Source organism: Oreochromis aureus, linkage group 20, assembly GCF_013358895.1.
Source record: "Oreochromis aureus strain Israel breed Guangdong linkage group 20, ZZ_aureus, whole genome shotgun sequence".
Lineage (NCBI taxonomy): Eukaryota > Metazoa > Chordata > Actinopteri > Cichliformes > Cichlidae > Oreochromis > Oreochromis aureus.
In genome coordinates this window covers 18728883-18745342 of record NC_052961.1, presented here as the reverse complement: position 1 = coordinate 18745342, position 16460 = coordinate 18728883, and the positions used below count along the sequence as shown (strand labels likewise).

General features: G+C 41.1%; 1 protein-coding gene across 8 annotated transcripts in view; it reads right to left on the bottom strand.

The window, feature by feature from the left end:
* LOC116330784 (neuron navigator 1-like) overlaps positions 1-16460 on the bottom strand; it is a 96616-nt gene that overhangs the window by 71789 nt on the left and 8367 nt on the right. For 5 of the 8 annotated variants that reach the window (XM_039604967.1, XM_039604969.1, XM_039604965.1 and 2 more), the window contains 3 exons: positions 9469-9652; positions 3975-4867; positions 3300-3391 (listed from right to left, as the gene is read on the bottom strand). In XM_039604967.1, the coding sequence (XP_039460901.1) occupies positions 3300-3391; positions 3975-4861 (979 nt within the window). In that variant the 5' untranslated portion in view covers positions 4862-4867; positions 9469-9652. Of the gene's footprint in view, positions 1-3299; positions 3392-3974; positions 4868-5486; positions 5618-9468; positions 9653-9882; positions 9936-12547; positions 12649-16460 lie in introns of those variants that run through there. The other 3 variants (XM_039604971.1, XM_039604970.1, XM_039604972.1) reach the window with 3 other exon arrangements.

Genomic DNA, 16460 nt, shown 5'->3' with positions numbered 1-16460 from the left:
TATCTGTGATCTAACAGAGCATAAAAGTATAAAAAAGGCAAAATAGTTTTTCAGTGTTTTCTATTTTTTTTTAGCTCGATTTGCACAAATAATATGAAACTTAGAACCATCAGTGTTGATTGTTTTAAGTGCGTGACTGGCCAGCGGCGGCCTTCCAAAAATCAATCAGTTCAATCTAGAACGAGGAACCACCAACAGGTTTTGGTCAACAGTGAATTACAATAGTCTAATTGTGAGAAAAAAAAGGAATTAATAATCATTCCTAAGTAAATATGGTATTTACTGTACAAACAAATTTTTAAGGAACTTACTTTAACATACTTCAATAGGTATTAACCTCTTGTGCTAACATGCTAATGTTAAGCACTTAAAATGTTTAACGTATTTACCATTTTAGTTGAGTGTGCCTACTAGACTTGTAGTCAAGACTGCCTAAACCAAGACCAAGACAATACCAAGACCAAGACAGACCGGGTCAAGACCAAGAGTCGAAACGAGACCAAGACCAAGACCGAGACAAAAAAGTCTCTAAACTGCAGCCAGATGCTGCTTCGTTTACGAGTGTCAGGCATATTTATGTGTTTTTGCGATGCACTCGCACAGCCCTCCTCACTGCTGTCTACTATCTCACTCACTTACTGAGAGGACAGACGCACGCTCCACTTGACTGTTGCGTCTCTCACCCTCTCTGTTTTTCACATAACGATATTATCCTATATCCTCGCATGTGATTGGCCACAATATGGAGGGATTGGAGCATAGCTGAGCCACTGTGTGAGAGCTGGGCAGCGAAAGGAAATTAAGTGAGGAGCCGGCTCTCGCTCAATGGGAGTCGACTCTTCTGATTCACTACAAAGCACTATCTAAGCACGGCTCTTAGAGCTGATGCTTTTGCGCATGACACATTATCGAGCGTTACGTTGTGTGTCATGGATACTGTTGACTCCAACGACTATGTCGATCTGAGACAGCGAGACCAAGACAAGACCGAGACCAAAGTCCGTCAAGACCAAGACCACGTAAAAGTAAGACCGGTCTCGAGACATCCAACTCTAGTGCCTACACATATTTAGCTCTACACATAATGCGCAGGTGAGCCTGATAGAAAAGCTATTAGGTTTTCACGTCACAGAACAGAATTTATTTCTCAGCTATGCACTGTCTTTTCTGGGACCACTGAGCTAGCATTGCTGTGACACTGATGAAAGCTGCGTTACCTTAAAGTTTCAATGTCACCCATAGATGTCAGTGGATTGCAGTCGGCCAAATTGTTTTTCTTACCCCTCCCAATTCACATGCGTAACTCTAGGCTGCTGTAGGACAAACAACTCATCTTTAGTGAGTGTAGGCTGTCTGTCTATTGCTTGCCTCAGCTGTCAATATGCCAGGTATCCGTGTGTATTTACTCTGGGTGAGTCTAGAGGACGCCGTAAATATTTGTGAAAGGACTCCAATCCAAGTTGATGAGTCAGTGAAGCTCGCTTCTGTTCGATGGCAGCAATACTGAGGTGAGTTGTTGACTTTTCTGTTGGTAAGTGTTGCTATTAGCCTCTGATAGCCACTGTTAGACTCTGTTAGCTGCTGTTAGCCACTCTTAGTGAAATATTCTTGGTGGATCACTGTGACACTTAGTAAATAGACTCTCATAAGATGTTAGAATGTAATCAAACTGTGTTCACAGGGAAAGTGTGATTTTTAGGACACTTAAGGCTAAGACTAATTGACATAACGTTAGCTTATAACCAGCTGTTATTGTTGTTTAGCCAATATTTAGTCAGCTGTCCAGACAAGGCAAAAATATTGGGAATAAATAAGCATGTTTGTGCACTTTTTGTGCATTAGAGCTCTAACTTCAGTTTAGTTAATGAGGCTTGGGGTAAGGAGGAAGAGGTTGAGAGATACTAGTCGCATCTTTGCTTTGCATTTTCATTTCCTTCATATCTTGAGCCTGAAGGTGTAGACACTGATTAAATTTTGCCTCCATGGCATGCGAACGCCTACAAGTTATCTTCTCCTCTGCCTTTGCTGTACTATCTATGTGGCCAGTCTCAAGCTGCATAAATAAAACATTATTAGGGAGAAAAGCAATCTCCATCTCAGCCACTGTATTCAAGATGGCGGGTCAGCAGGGCGGTTTGCACAAACAAGTACCCACTCCTGTCCATTTTTTTTATGGATTAATTCTAAGTTTATAAGAATGGATCAGTTTGTTGGAAGGCATAGATTTATGAATTCAATATTCTTTTTTCTACTAATTAACCTCAAAAAATGACTGACTGTACCTTTAAAGGTTTAAGTTATTAATTAAATGACATTGTGCTATATTGTCCCTAAACTTAGACATTACATATAGAAACGGCTGTGATTCACCTAATATATGGCACAGTGTCATGTATATGTAAACCCAGTATGAATGTTTCATAACTTAAAGTTATTTCGGACTACACTGTGCATATTGTAACATACATATAATAACTAAAAAGCAGTCGATCTTCTTTCTGTTTAACTGACACCACATCAAAAAAAAGAATGATTCACTAAGCCACTGAAAAAGTCATTTCTCAGAAGCACGTTCACATTCTTGGACTCAGACTGACCACTACAATGCGTAACTATAGCCGTGAGTACAGAGCAAACCATTACTCAAAAGCCACAGGATCAGGACAGGGATGGGGTCATGCTGGGACTGTGGCTTTTTAGGTCAATGAAATCTGAAAAGAGGAACTGTGAGAGGGAAGAATGGGTTCTAACTCTACAACAGCTCTTGGATGAATATGAAATCAACATGCATATAATGGTGCCTGGCAGCAAGTTAAGAAGTGCCCCATTTCATCCCATTACTGACCCACATCACCAGTGTCAACATCCTTCATCCTAACATCCTGAGCACATCTCTCTTTTCCATCTCATCATCCAGGAACTACGGTACTCAGCAGAACCCCAGGCTGAGACACACAGAAAATTACACCACCTAACTTCAGACATGGCTCCTGACGACTGATGAATTGCAGCGTGACAGACATACATTTGGACAAAGACTGGTTGTCCCTTAGTATTCACTGAGTCTATTCAGGTTCTACAATGAGACCCAAAGGTCAGCCACTGGCTTGTTGTGTCTGACGCCACTTATGACTCTGTTGCAGTAAACGTCTGGCTGCCAGAAAGTACACATCATTTGTACCTGCCAGAAGTGCTCTTGGCATCTTGGTGCCCTAATATTAACTGGGCAGACAAAACTGGACCAAGCTAAGGAAAGGGAGAAAGGAGAGATGTGTTACTCCTGTGTGAGTGAGTCTAACCTGGTGTCAGGTCATCACAGCAGACTTCTATGGATCCAGATGAGCAGTCACTCAGTTCATCAACAGAAAATTCACTCACTTGTGCCTGCAGCCTGTCAACACGTCAGAAACACAGCCATCACACATCTGTTACTGAACATGCAAGTCATGCCCATATCCTTTACAATCAAATGCATAACCTGTTGTGTATGACAGTAGAAGAAAAGAGGCGATGACTATCATCTCAATTATTTCCATAAAAGCAAATCGTATAAACAGTAAAATGCTGAAACAGTAATGTGCAAAGAACTGTGTATAATCCTATCATTAATAAAGAAAAAAGAAGCTTACATTTTTTTATTAAATGTAGATATTGTACAGTGTGCTTTTAGTAACATAAAAAACTGTGTGTGCATGGGGGAGAAGAGCAGTATACGGTGTCAGCCCAGCGGCTACGAGAAGACACTTTAACAATCAGCTCTGCTCCAGAAAATCTCCAAGTGTGTGTGTGTGTGTGTGTTGCAGAAAAAGATACTGAGGCCTCTGTGGCAGGTCTTAAGTGTCCTGAGGATGACTTCTATGTGTAAAGAAAATTATCACATGATAATGAAAAGGGGGGTCAGTGATAAAGGACTCATAATGGAAGGCCTTATAACTCTTGCTTCAGTTGTGCTTGTGTGATGAAAGACCCCTTACCTATGACTGAATGGAGCCACAGCAGCCATGTTGACTCTGGGTATGTGTGTCTCTTCAGATGTTGCCTCCTGATCCTGTGTATCAACAACCTCCTTGGATGTTACTGGCATGGTAAATGTGATAGCTGGCAACGGTAAGGGAAGAGGAGAGGAAGCTGGACTGCTATCCTCAGGAGTTCCCATTTCCTCATCTGATTGGCTGCCAGAGTCGCTGTGATCTCTGATGGTGTGATGGTTTGAGTAAAGAAGAGTGGGCCGAATGTTACAGTTGCTGAGTATGACGGACTTGGGTGGATGGTTTTTTGGAGGCTCTTCCTTCCTTCCCGATATCGCATCAGTCATTGCTTGGGTTACAATGTTTGAGTTGTCTCCTCTGCTAAAACTGAGCGGTGGGCGCAGGTTGCTGGCTCCATACGCTTGATTCTTATTTGCAAAGGTGCTTCTGTTGCGATTGCCATCCTGGGGTAATTGTGAGGGGATTTGCGCAGCGGTATATTTTCCCAGGTCTAGCGTGTCTTTTGAGTGTGGCGGATGTACTCGTCGATGGGTCAGTGGGCTGCTGTAGGCAGATCGTGACACCTGGGGAATAGGAAGAGCTCCGGTTCGCTGGAAGAGCTGACTTTTAAGGCAGGCATCTCTCAGGGTATCTGTTGAGGAAGGCCCAGGGATACTGGAGTTTCGTGGACAAAGTGACGGGGAGTGTGCAGGTGTGTGTGCAGGTGTGTTCGCAGGCGTGTGCTTAGGGGTCTGTTTTGAGGGCCTGGGCAGGTCACTCGCCCGGCGGCGTGGTTCTGTTTTAGGAGAGGAGGGCAGAAGACTGCGGGGGAGGGGTATTCCTGATGAGGGAGGCCCACGGGGAACTGACTTCACGTTGACCCCCCCACTCATGGTGACCTAAATCAAAAGACATAAAGAGGGGAAGACAACAAAAAGTTAAAAAGTTAGGTGACTGCATGTCCACAATAGCATGAGATCATTAACCATAAAACCTTCCCAAAGGGTTTGGTTATACATTAAGAGTCAATGTTAAAGTTCTACTAATCTAATCAGGCTGAGAATTTGCTTTTCCTTTCACAGAGCTATGCAATGTGAGCCAAGTACATATGACAAAATGAGTCATGGTAAACCACGAGGTGAACTTATTTTCAGCGGAGCATGGAGTTTCTAAGAAATCAGATTTGCCTGCTAGGAGTTAAAAACACAAAACCAGCTTTTCTCACACACACACACACACACACACACACACACACACACACACACACACACACACACACACACACACACACACACACACACACACACACACACACACACACACACACACACACACACACACACACACACACACACACACACACACACACACACACACACACACGCCAGGTTTTATACGCTTATAGATCATTATGTTCTTGAAAAACAAATACTGAAAATGAACTCCAATACAAGATCACACTTACCCCCAGCACAATGCATACATACAGTTTCAGAGGAGGTACAGAATATTCCTCACCTTATTTGCAGATAGTCCTAGGTTTTGTTACCCTCTTCTGTGTCAGAATGACAGAAACCCTCCAAGAACTACAAAAGCCTGCCTGAGCTTCTGTGAGCCCGCCTATGCTAATTCTGATCAAGTGAAACGTTTCATATAATTTTACTGCTTCGTGCTGCTCTGCTGGGAGGGGAAAGGGAGGCAGTGAGTTTGGGAGAAAGGCAGGGAGGGAGGGCAAAAAAGGAGGAAAAAACGTCAAGTGCACGTACAGCTGCTTTTTAACGTAAGTGTCGGCCAATAACATGGCAGCAGCTCAGTTCCTCTAAGCATGTAGACATTCTCAAGACGACCTGCTGAAGTTAGATAGGTGATTTAAGTGGCTGTAAGTGAATGTGGCATGACTCTTGGTGCCAGCCGGGCTGGTCTGAGCATTTCAAAACTGCTGATCAACTAGGATTTTCCCACACAATCATCTCTAGGGTTTACAAGAGAATTGTCCAAAAAAAAGAAAAATATACAGTGAGCAGCAGTGTTTTTGGAAAAAATGCTTTGTTGATAGCAGAGGTCAGAGTGCTTTGAGTTGGTAGGAAGGCAACAGTAGCTGAAATAACTACTCATTACAACTAAGGTAAGCAGAAGAGCATCTCTGAATATGAGATGCTAGTGAAACCTTGAAGCAGATGGGCTACCATAGCAGAAGACCAAACTGGTGGCCACTCCCATCAGCTAAATACAGGAAACTAAGGCAACAATTTTCACATACATTCCAAGATTGGAGTATAAAGATTAAATATATGATGCCTAGTCTGATAAGTCTCTATTTTTGCTGCAACATTCAGATGGTAGAGCCCGAATTTGGCATACACAACATGAGAGCATGAATCCTTCTGCCTAGTATGAACTGTTCAGGCTGCTGGTGGTGTAATGGTGTGGGGGATATTTTCTTGGTATACTTTGAGCCTCTTAATACTAATTAAGTGTCTTTTAAACACCACGGCCTACTTGAGTATTGTTACTGACCATGCCAGTTCCTTTAGGACCACAGTGTAGCCACTTTCTGATGCTATCATGTCAACAAGGACCAAAATATCTGATGAATGTTTCCAGCACATTGTTGAATCTATAAGAGGAAGACTGAAGATTGTTCTTAAGGCCAAAGGGAGTGCATCTCAATACTAGCACGGTTTACATAATAAAATGTCCAGTGAGTGCATATATTGAAATGTTCATACATGTACAAATTCACTCTAGATTCTCTTCCTAGTTGCACTTAAATAAATGGTGTGTGCGTGTGTATTATAATTACACACACACACACACACACACACACACACACACACACACACACACACACACACACACACACACACACGAACGCAGACATACTTAGATATATACTAGAGATTTAATGCTTAACCCTACTTGCCCCGTCTTAAACAGCAAAACTTTTGCTGCCAGAAGACTTTGTGGGAAGCTGTCTTTAGTGAAACATTGATGTATCAAATTAATCCGTCACAAGGATAAAGTGCTGGATTATTTGACAGTGCATCTAATCACAGCATTGCACACAGTGTCATGTGGATCACTCAGACACACATTTCCAGCAGTCTGAGAAAAGCAGGAGAAAGAGTGACTGCTTCAGCTTAAAAAAAACCTATGAAGAAAAAGGACTGATTCTCTGCAGGAGGCCTTCCTTCCACCTACTTATAGAATCAGACATACTAAGACAAGCAACTGAGAGCTGTGCGGTATTTTGATTGATGCTAATGTAGGCCTGCACAGCAGCGTACAGCTGCAGTGATGCAGCAGTAGGTAAACAGAGACAGATGTGATCATCCATCCTCCTTTTCCCCTATTACTCCCTAAAAATTCCTCCCCCTCCTCATTGTCTGTTTCTGTATGTGTCTTCCTCACACACTCCATCTCTTGGGAGGTCCAGACAGAAAATGAGCATCAGAATTTCTTTCTGTCTGCTATAGGTCCTGCTAGGATTTCCAGGAGCACAGGTGTGGGCTGACTCTATGTCTATCTGTATGAAAATTTGATTTTCCCTTGGGGATATGCCGGGGTCACACCAACACGTCTGCAGGCTGTATAAGAACATACAGGGGCTCAGCTGCTGATGGTGATGTGAGCGTGTGTGTGTGTGTTTGTATTCATATCTTTGTGGGGACTAAAAAGGGGAAGTTTACTATACTTGTGGGGACCAACCACCCTTATGGGGACCAAAATCCTGGTCCCTACAAGTTTGAAGGCATTTTTCCACACTCAAAATGTGGTTTTAGTGTCAGGGTTACAATAAAGTTTTGGTTAGGTGTAGAGTAAGGGTTAGGATTAGGCATTCATTTTTCAGGGTTAGGTTTATGGTAAGGGGCTAGGGAAAGCATTATGTCAATTAGATGTCACCACAAGATATGAATACCTGAAGTGTGTGTTTACGTGTGTGTGTGTGTGTGTGTGTGTGTAAAAGAAGGAAATACAAAAAAGGTGACTGAAACCAACAGCTGTAAGTTAGGGGGAAAAATAATCTAGTGTAGTTTGATTTCTTTCAGTTATGTTATTATAGGATATTTTGCAGCACAAACGTCGTACATGTGTTGGGTACATTGTCTTTGTCATGTGTTCAGATTTACAGGCTTCAAAGATTGCTCTGTATCATCCTGTTACATAAACAACTTTACAATACACCGTCTGTTGGTTCCTTTCACTGTATGTCTAACTGCATGTGACGTCTGTGTCTAAAAGAATTAGTTTGGAGTTTGTTTTTTATTTTTACTGTTTGAGGCACGTGCTAATGCAAAAACATGAGGCCAGCTTTTAAGGATGTTTATATTGCTGCTGATTAGTTTGACAGTTTCATTAGCATCAATCAGAATCATTCAGCTTCATTGTACATATTTGTAAAGCCTCACCTTAGTTTTATATTTTTCCAGATTCACAGCAGTGGGAAACAGCACTTTAATAGCTAAAAACAATAATTACATATCTTATTGTGTGACAAAATAGTTGAACAATCAATCACTTTTGTTTTGAATTTAAATCATAAATCAATTTGCCATCACTATCAGTCACTATCAGTCACCATACTACCTCAGGGCTGACATCATGATTTAGCTTTCATAATTAAACCAGCTGAAATAAATAAAACCCTTTTCCCTGAGGTTTTGAAGGACATCATCATGTTTGTACACTGACGCAAACACAGTACAGAAGCCTACAGAGAAATTGGGGGGTTTTTTGCTACAGATCAGTGTAGTTATTGTGTGGGTTACTGCACGGACCGACTACGGTCTCTCCTTCACTCTGCTAGGGTGGTGCTGACATCTACTGGGTACTGTCTGCAACTGCAGGAACACAGCTTCTCATTCATTACAGTCCTGTATTATAATTAATTATAGCTGCGAGGTGAATTATGCAAGCTTATTAATAGCATCTTTTACACCTATCAGAAACATCATCCATATCAGGTTTGTACTCTCCTGAAGGACAGAAGAACAAGGATAGCATTGCAGCCACCATTATGCTACATGTTAACAGTGTAATTTAATAACATTACACTGATTTAGCTCAGCTTTCCCATGGCGGCCTGTGGCTGACCTGAGTTACTCTATATCTTATGAGAAAAACATGTATACCCTCTCTCACAGACATGCACACTCACCCTTGTGATGAACACCCTCTGACTCATCACAAAATCAATACATGAGTTGGTAACACAGGCCTCTCTGTCTGTGAAGGGCATCAGCAGTGCCTGTGTGTCACACAGGCTGGAAACTATAGTACATTGAATTAATCACCTCCACTATGACAGCAGCCAGAACAACAGCAATAAAGTACTGCCGTGGATCAGAGTAAGCTAGTGACACCCAGTGGTACAATAAATTCCTGGGAAGGCAGTTTTCTTAGAAGAAAGTCATCATAAGATAAACATAGCAATATTTTTAGCTCAAAAAGAACATATGATTAAATTTCAAGGCTCTGCTGTGTCACACGAAAGTCTTACCTGTCAGTGAGTTTCCCAGTTCTTCAGTGTGCCGTTGGGCTAAGCAGACGGAGCTGGCCAGAAGCAGGTCACACTTCTCTGACGTCCCAGGAACAATGGGCTGTTTTTTCCTGGATCACAGTTGCATCCTCACCACTGCTCTCCCATTGGTTCGCAGCTCCTCACCATTCACCAAGACAGGAAGCTTGAACAAACAGGAATGACACATTCAGCCAATCAGGGACCTCTCTTTCGAGGTGACTCATTTTCAAAGTGACTTTCTTTGATGGAATCAGTATTCTAACCTTTCGCCAAAAGAAAAAAATGACATTTGTCACATAGATTCAAAGACCACAGTCATGTATCTATGACCTCAGAGGGCATTACACTAACCTAGATTCATTTTCTGGAGGCTTACTCTAAACATTAACTTACCCTGTCCTTAAAGCATGCTCTCGTCGTAAAATATCATGTTTTACACTCTGGGGAACAGCTTTCGTCTCCATTATAAAACAAAAGAAACACATGATCATTATGTGACGGTGTAAACAGAGTTAAGCTCACACACTGTAAGTACTACCTGGACCACACGCACATACACACAAGAGCTGAAGAGTGTTTGTGTTATCATGACTCATTTGACCAAAATGGAAATGTATTTGGCATGAAGTTACCCAAAATGACACATAATGTGTCACCATCAGAAATCCCGCAACACAGCACATAAGTCATCTCCGAACCTTGAGTCTCCAAATTGCACTGGGACATAGTAAAGTAAATGAGCCTTGCTGGGAACTGGTGTGATAAAATGGGTTCTGTAAGTATTTAATGTACTGAGGATAGCTGCTGTACTCCTTCAAATAAAAAAAGATCTTTGTCTAACACACGTCCTCTGCACATGCTCTTATTATAGAAGCCAGGGTACAAACACATGCACCCACAAAGTAAACAGAAGAAAATATAACCCGACTACTGACAATATAAATATCACCATGGGAGAAGCAGCCTCCATTCTTCTCAACATCAACCAACATGACATCTTTTTCAAATGTACCACACGCTACAATATGTATACTACACATGCTTTACTGAGTCATACAGCCAAACTGCTGACTCAGGTCAACTGCCAATCATTTCATCCTTTAGATAATCCTGCTCCCGTTCTTTTCGTTTATTGTAATCCTCTTCACTGGCCCATCTTTTCTCTCTTATTTTTCTAACTGTCGCACAACCATGAACATAGTCCATGTATTAGACAGTTTAGTAACTCTGTGCTTTTAGAATCAACAGGAAATATATTCAACAAGACAAAAATATACTTTAGAATTAGAGAAGGATCTGAAATATTAACTAGCTAAAGTAAACACAAGCCTTCACTCACCTGCTTCAGTCTCCAGTTGGAGTCCAATCTGTATGCTGCTGAGCGTGGCTGGCTCAATCCCTGCCTTAGCTTCTTTCTACTTTTTGGCTGGCCTCTGAGCTGCAAGTGTGTGTGTGTGTGTGTGTGTGTGTGTGTGTGTCCCCGTCATTCTACTCCCCTATCACGTCATGCCGCTCTGCTGCTGCCGCAGTACGCCTGCAGCCGTATCCCCACCTCCTTCTTTTTTCCTCCCCTCATCCCAATCTCTCTCTCTCCCTGTCTGTCTATGATGCTCTCTCTCAATAATGGACCTGTTGGCTTCATTCCCTCCCTCCCTCTCCCTGGGTGAAATATAAGCCCAGCTAGCAAAGACCCGGCTGGTCCATTAGCTGGATGAGTGCGGTTTGTGTGTCTGTGCGAGCGCAATCACGGCTGCCTCTATAGTGTGAGTAATACATGGTAATTAAGCAGATGTAGCCACAAATGTGAGAAGCCTAAACCCATCATCTGGCTTTCTAGACCTAATTGGTGGTCATGGAAATCAGGATGACAGAAAAAAAAAAGTGCCACCTTAATGATAGATTTTCTGACGACAAATGAGAATGTGCACGTCACTAGCATAAACACACATAATCACACAAACGGGCACACACATAGACACACATCTGCCCTCTATATCTCTTTATATATCAGTGTGCATGCCTGAATGAACCGGCATCATGAAGGAGGGCAGCTCATCCATCACTCCTCTAATTTGTCCCACACTTCTAATGAAAAGAGGGGAGGCGAGACAGAATGAGAAATAAGTGATGCAAACGAAGGAGAGGAAAGAAGAGAAGGAGGAGGAGGTGTGATGGAGAAAGAAGCATGTGCAGAGTAAACCTTTTCCTGACATCTTTTCCCAGCTGACAAACTGGGAGTAACATTACAAAAACATCCCAGACCTTAAGCTTGTCTTCCAAACTCTTTTTTCAATACTCATAAACTATGAGCACTATAAAAATCTCATCAGACAGTAGGAGGTCTGCTTGAATTAAACAATCACATCAACAGAGAGACAAATGCGGTTAAATCACTGCTGGTTTATGTCATTTTACTGCTGGGCAACATCTCCCTGGTCATCTTTACAATTTATTCACAAACTCTTATGAATTTATCAAAAAGGGCCCTTCTTATTTTGATAATTCTACGTTTGTTACCTTTTGTAATCATCGGTCCACCCGGCCACATTTGTGCCTTTCTCTGCATCTCTGCTCATATTTCTGCTGTGCTGGCCAAGAGTTCGACCCACTATTATAAGAGCCAGTGCTGCATATTTAATGAAGTCTGTGACACACAACAAAATCAGAATCCCATCCTTCCCTTTTATAATGTAGATTATAGATCAGCTTCAGCTATTGGTTACTTTTTAAGAGTTTCTAACTATGGGTGAGACTTTAGGGTCTGTTAGGTGGTTTATAGTCTTGTTTTGGCAGGAAAATACAACCTGAGCCTTTTCTGGCTGATCACATATTGATCAAGAATTGGCTCTGTATGCTAGAGAGATGCATAAATAATGAAAACCAAGCACAATAACCGGATGTATGCTATTAGAACACAGCATGTTGCCAAGAACACATGTATACTGCACACATCCCCCCTCCCTCTTTTCCCATACTACAGGCACATACTACAGCATTCCCTTCATGCTTTAGACCACAAACACCACAATCACTTTACTGCTCACCTCCAAATACTCACTTTAATGCCACAATTGCTCCTTTGCTTTCCAGCTACAGAGAGAAAAGATTAAAGCGTGCGAAAATTCTCCAACAAAGTCAGTCACAAGCAGAAAAAAACAAACACATGATCTGTTGCTTTGTCTCATCATGAAACGGGAAGTGACTTGTGACTGAGGATTATGGGTAGGAGTGTGCAGCCATCTGCATTGATGCATGTGTGCGTGCATGTGTGTGTGTGTGTGATGGGTGTTTGGGTGGGGGTTAATGTCACGGCTAATCTTCTGACGTTCCCCAAGGCGTGTATTCCCCCCCTGAGAGACAGACCCTGACAGACGCTGTTATGACAATGGGACACTTGTGTCACTGTCACCCTGAGGGGCATATGGTGGGGTGGAAGGGGGGCCCCGCTCTAACATGTTGACCCCGTGCTGTCTGGAACACGGAGCCTCAGATGGGCAGCTTGACCGAGACAAATGAAATTAAGATAAACAAAAGAAGGAAGGAAGCGCAAACAGAAGCAAACAGAAAAACAGAGCTATTGCAGCTGAGGGGAAGTTCATAGTTCTCTGTGAAAGTGTACACAGCATCTAATTAGAACAGTGTTTCAGCATCTGTGCTTGTTCCTACTGTATTTATGACTCTGCTTTGTGTGAATGCATGATTGCCACTAGATGGTGGCAGAGTATCATCTTCATATTACAGTATGCTAGTTTGAGACCAGCAAGTTCAAGCAAAGTCTAACCAGTGGGAAAGCTGTAAATCACAACGCCAGAAGGTTTAGTAAAGGTACTGAATCAAAGCAGACCTGCTAATATTATGTCCTGATATTTAAACTATGTGTACACACAGTATGTTTCATTGTTAAATATGGTAATAAATATGACATGCATGACCTATATTTTATTATTATTTATTTAATGTCTCAAGAAAAAATAAGAAGCTCTGAAATACTTAAAGGGGTGCTGTAAAAACGAAAGCCAAATCATTACATAAGCTTTGAGGATCACTGCAGTTACACAGTCTGCATATAAAAACTGGGCATTCCCTCTGGGTCTACAAAATGAAACCATGAATGAAGTGCCTAAAACTTTTATCCTACCACTTTTTTGGTTGTACAGAAAATCTGTACGAGAAAGTTTCTACTGATCACTTGATCTCTGATCTCACTAAACAAATTTGGTAAGTTATAGGTTTTGTCTCTATGTTATTGTAGTCTTCCCCTTACAATATAAGGAAACTTGAAGTGACTGCTGTTGTGATTTGTTGTTGTGACATAAACCTGTCACCTGATCATGACTTTTCTCCAGATCTTGCATGTTCCTCACTGCTCGTTTAATGTGTCAGGTGAAATTTATAACAGGATGTTATGATCAGGTTGGTACATAGAAGAGGAATTAGAAGAAAGTAACACAGGTAGTGTGCATGTTACATGAAAATCTTTTCTCTATATTCTTTTTACAGTGTGTCAACAACGTGCTGTTGTATTCTTGGTGAAATTAAAACTTTTAAAATACTAGAAACGAGAAGTCAAAAAGTCTAAGAGTGGAGGCTGGACAAAACAAAAAACAAGAAGGCCGTTCTTTCACTACATGACAGACAACGATCAGTGGATGTTGCAACTTTACTGCAACCTTCAAAGTCTTAGGTTAGATACAACAACATCATGTGCACACTTATGATTGATTAAAGCCATTTCCAGAAGTCATAGCTCTGCAGATCACTGAATACTGTTGGGTCCATCTTGAGGGCATTAGCTGTTTATCAATTACTTGTGTCAGGGTAAACTTAGCATAAGGGAGAATACAGACAGCAGTTGTCATTATTTGTATTATATGTTAATGACCAAATGATGAAGCAAATAATAAATAACATATAGAAAACTGCCGAATGCTACTCATGTGGTGATGCGAGGCTGCCGTGAAGTCAGTGCCACTATGAAAACATGAGCACTGACTGAGGTCGGCACACAACAAGATAATAATGAATCTGTCACTTGATGTCCCGAACTGCAATCAGTCTAATTTATTCTATGCATGCTGCATGAGCTAATTCCATTTCATGTCAGCTTGATGGAAAAGGGGAACTGAAAGAATCTGACTCCATTCATTAACTCTGCCTGTCATGGAATCTGCCAGCGCCAAATGCCACCAACAGAAAATGGCTCATTAAAGGGCTCCTCTTACACGCTTTAATGTCAAGTGGCTTCCACTTGAGCTTTGCTTCTTTCTGCAAATTAGCACACTCTCGCTTTAGGCCATAATTTCAGCACATAATTAAGAGGGAATGCCCACATTATTATTATCATTATTAATCTGCTCAGGTGAAAGCTGAGGAAGAGGTAATGTGATTGGAGCAGTTTGTTTGTCTCTCTGTGAACAACGGGCAAAAAAAGAAGCCATAAAATTTGCATGCAGGTCTAAATCAATTACTTCTAAATTTCAAGCTATGCTGTGACTGTTGAGTTTATGTAAAATTACATAGTTATTAAAAAAGAAGGTCATTTAATTATTCAAATATTTTGGCTCAACTAAAAACTAATTTAAAATGTGTCATAAAGGCAACAAACAGCCAGTTCAAAAGCTAGTTTTACTTGTCAATACAGGCAAAATCTGAGAAAGTCTATCGTGTGTCAAGTTTAGTTTGTCCTGAAAAGGTCTTAAAAGGCAGCTTTTCACACCCACAGCCATCAGAAATCCCTCTACGCATATGAATAACAAAAAATAATATGATGTTTGTCAGCTGTGGTGCTCTAAAACACTTGGTTGTGCTACTTAACTTTCATTAAATTAACTCAAACACTTTATTGCAACAATGACAACATCACAGGCACCATGCCACCCTGGGCATTGAAGGGTATCATATAAACAAGTCCATTGTTTATATGATCTGATGAAGCCTTGAAAAGGCAAAACTTTCTTCTTTTCTTCTTATTCCCAGAAAATGACAGCACAAGTTACCCAGTAAATTTCCAAAAAGCATCCAACATTAAAATCAGGAATGCATCCTACTGATATTACCCATCTCAACCACATGGTGGCAGTAGCGTTAAGTCATGTTAAAGCTGGATGCATCATATACACATTTTCACAAGTTGCCCATCTGTTTCTGTTGTTTCTCATCCATTAAGCATATCAGGGTGACCTTTTGCTGCTCGTGCCTAAAGGTCATTAAATGCTTCGGTAATAAAACAGAATCACTGAAATTGCATCACGCTGAGAGCTGATTCAAAACTGATTAGCTATTAAAGGTTAACCTGTGAGTAGTTAGTAAAACAGAGTAAGAAATCTACTGATTGTTAAGATGAGATGTCATAAAAACAAGAAGACACAAATATTTTAGAAATCTGTCAAAAACGTGATCAAAGCTAAAACGTACATTGTTATTTATGAGGCAAATGACAAAACGAATTCATAATTTATGCCCAAATTTGAGCCAGCTCTCTGGATTTCTCTGAAATTTGTCAAGCATGACATTCAACCACTAAAACTAAACCTTTTCTGTTCAGAAATGCAAGTAAATAACTTTAACTTAACATCTTAATCAAAAAATAATATTGGTAATTTAGGGCAGCTGTGGCGTAAACCTTACATTGGGTGCTGGTCTAATAAAAATGCTAAGCACCGTATTAAAACATTAACAATAATCTGGCACAGTTGCTTAAGCGAATTCTCTGTGCATTTATTTCGAAGGTCACTTTTACACATTCTTATTACAACTTAAAGAAATCTAGTAAAAGAGCTGTGTTCTGTCTGTGCATTTCAAGAAAAAATATCACAGTTTGGAACACAGAATGCCACTAATGTTTATACATGATAAAAGTGTTTCAGCAATGTGAAGTTCACATAGTTTAGTATCACGGTTCAGTGTTTGTTGGCGGCTGTCTGACAAATTGAAGGTCAGCCCTTGTGCAAGAGAGTTGCAAAACACGGAGT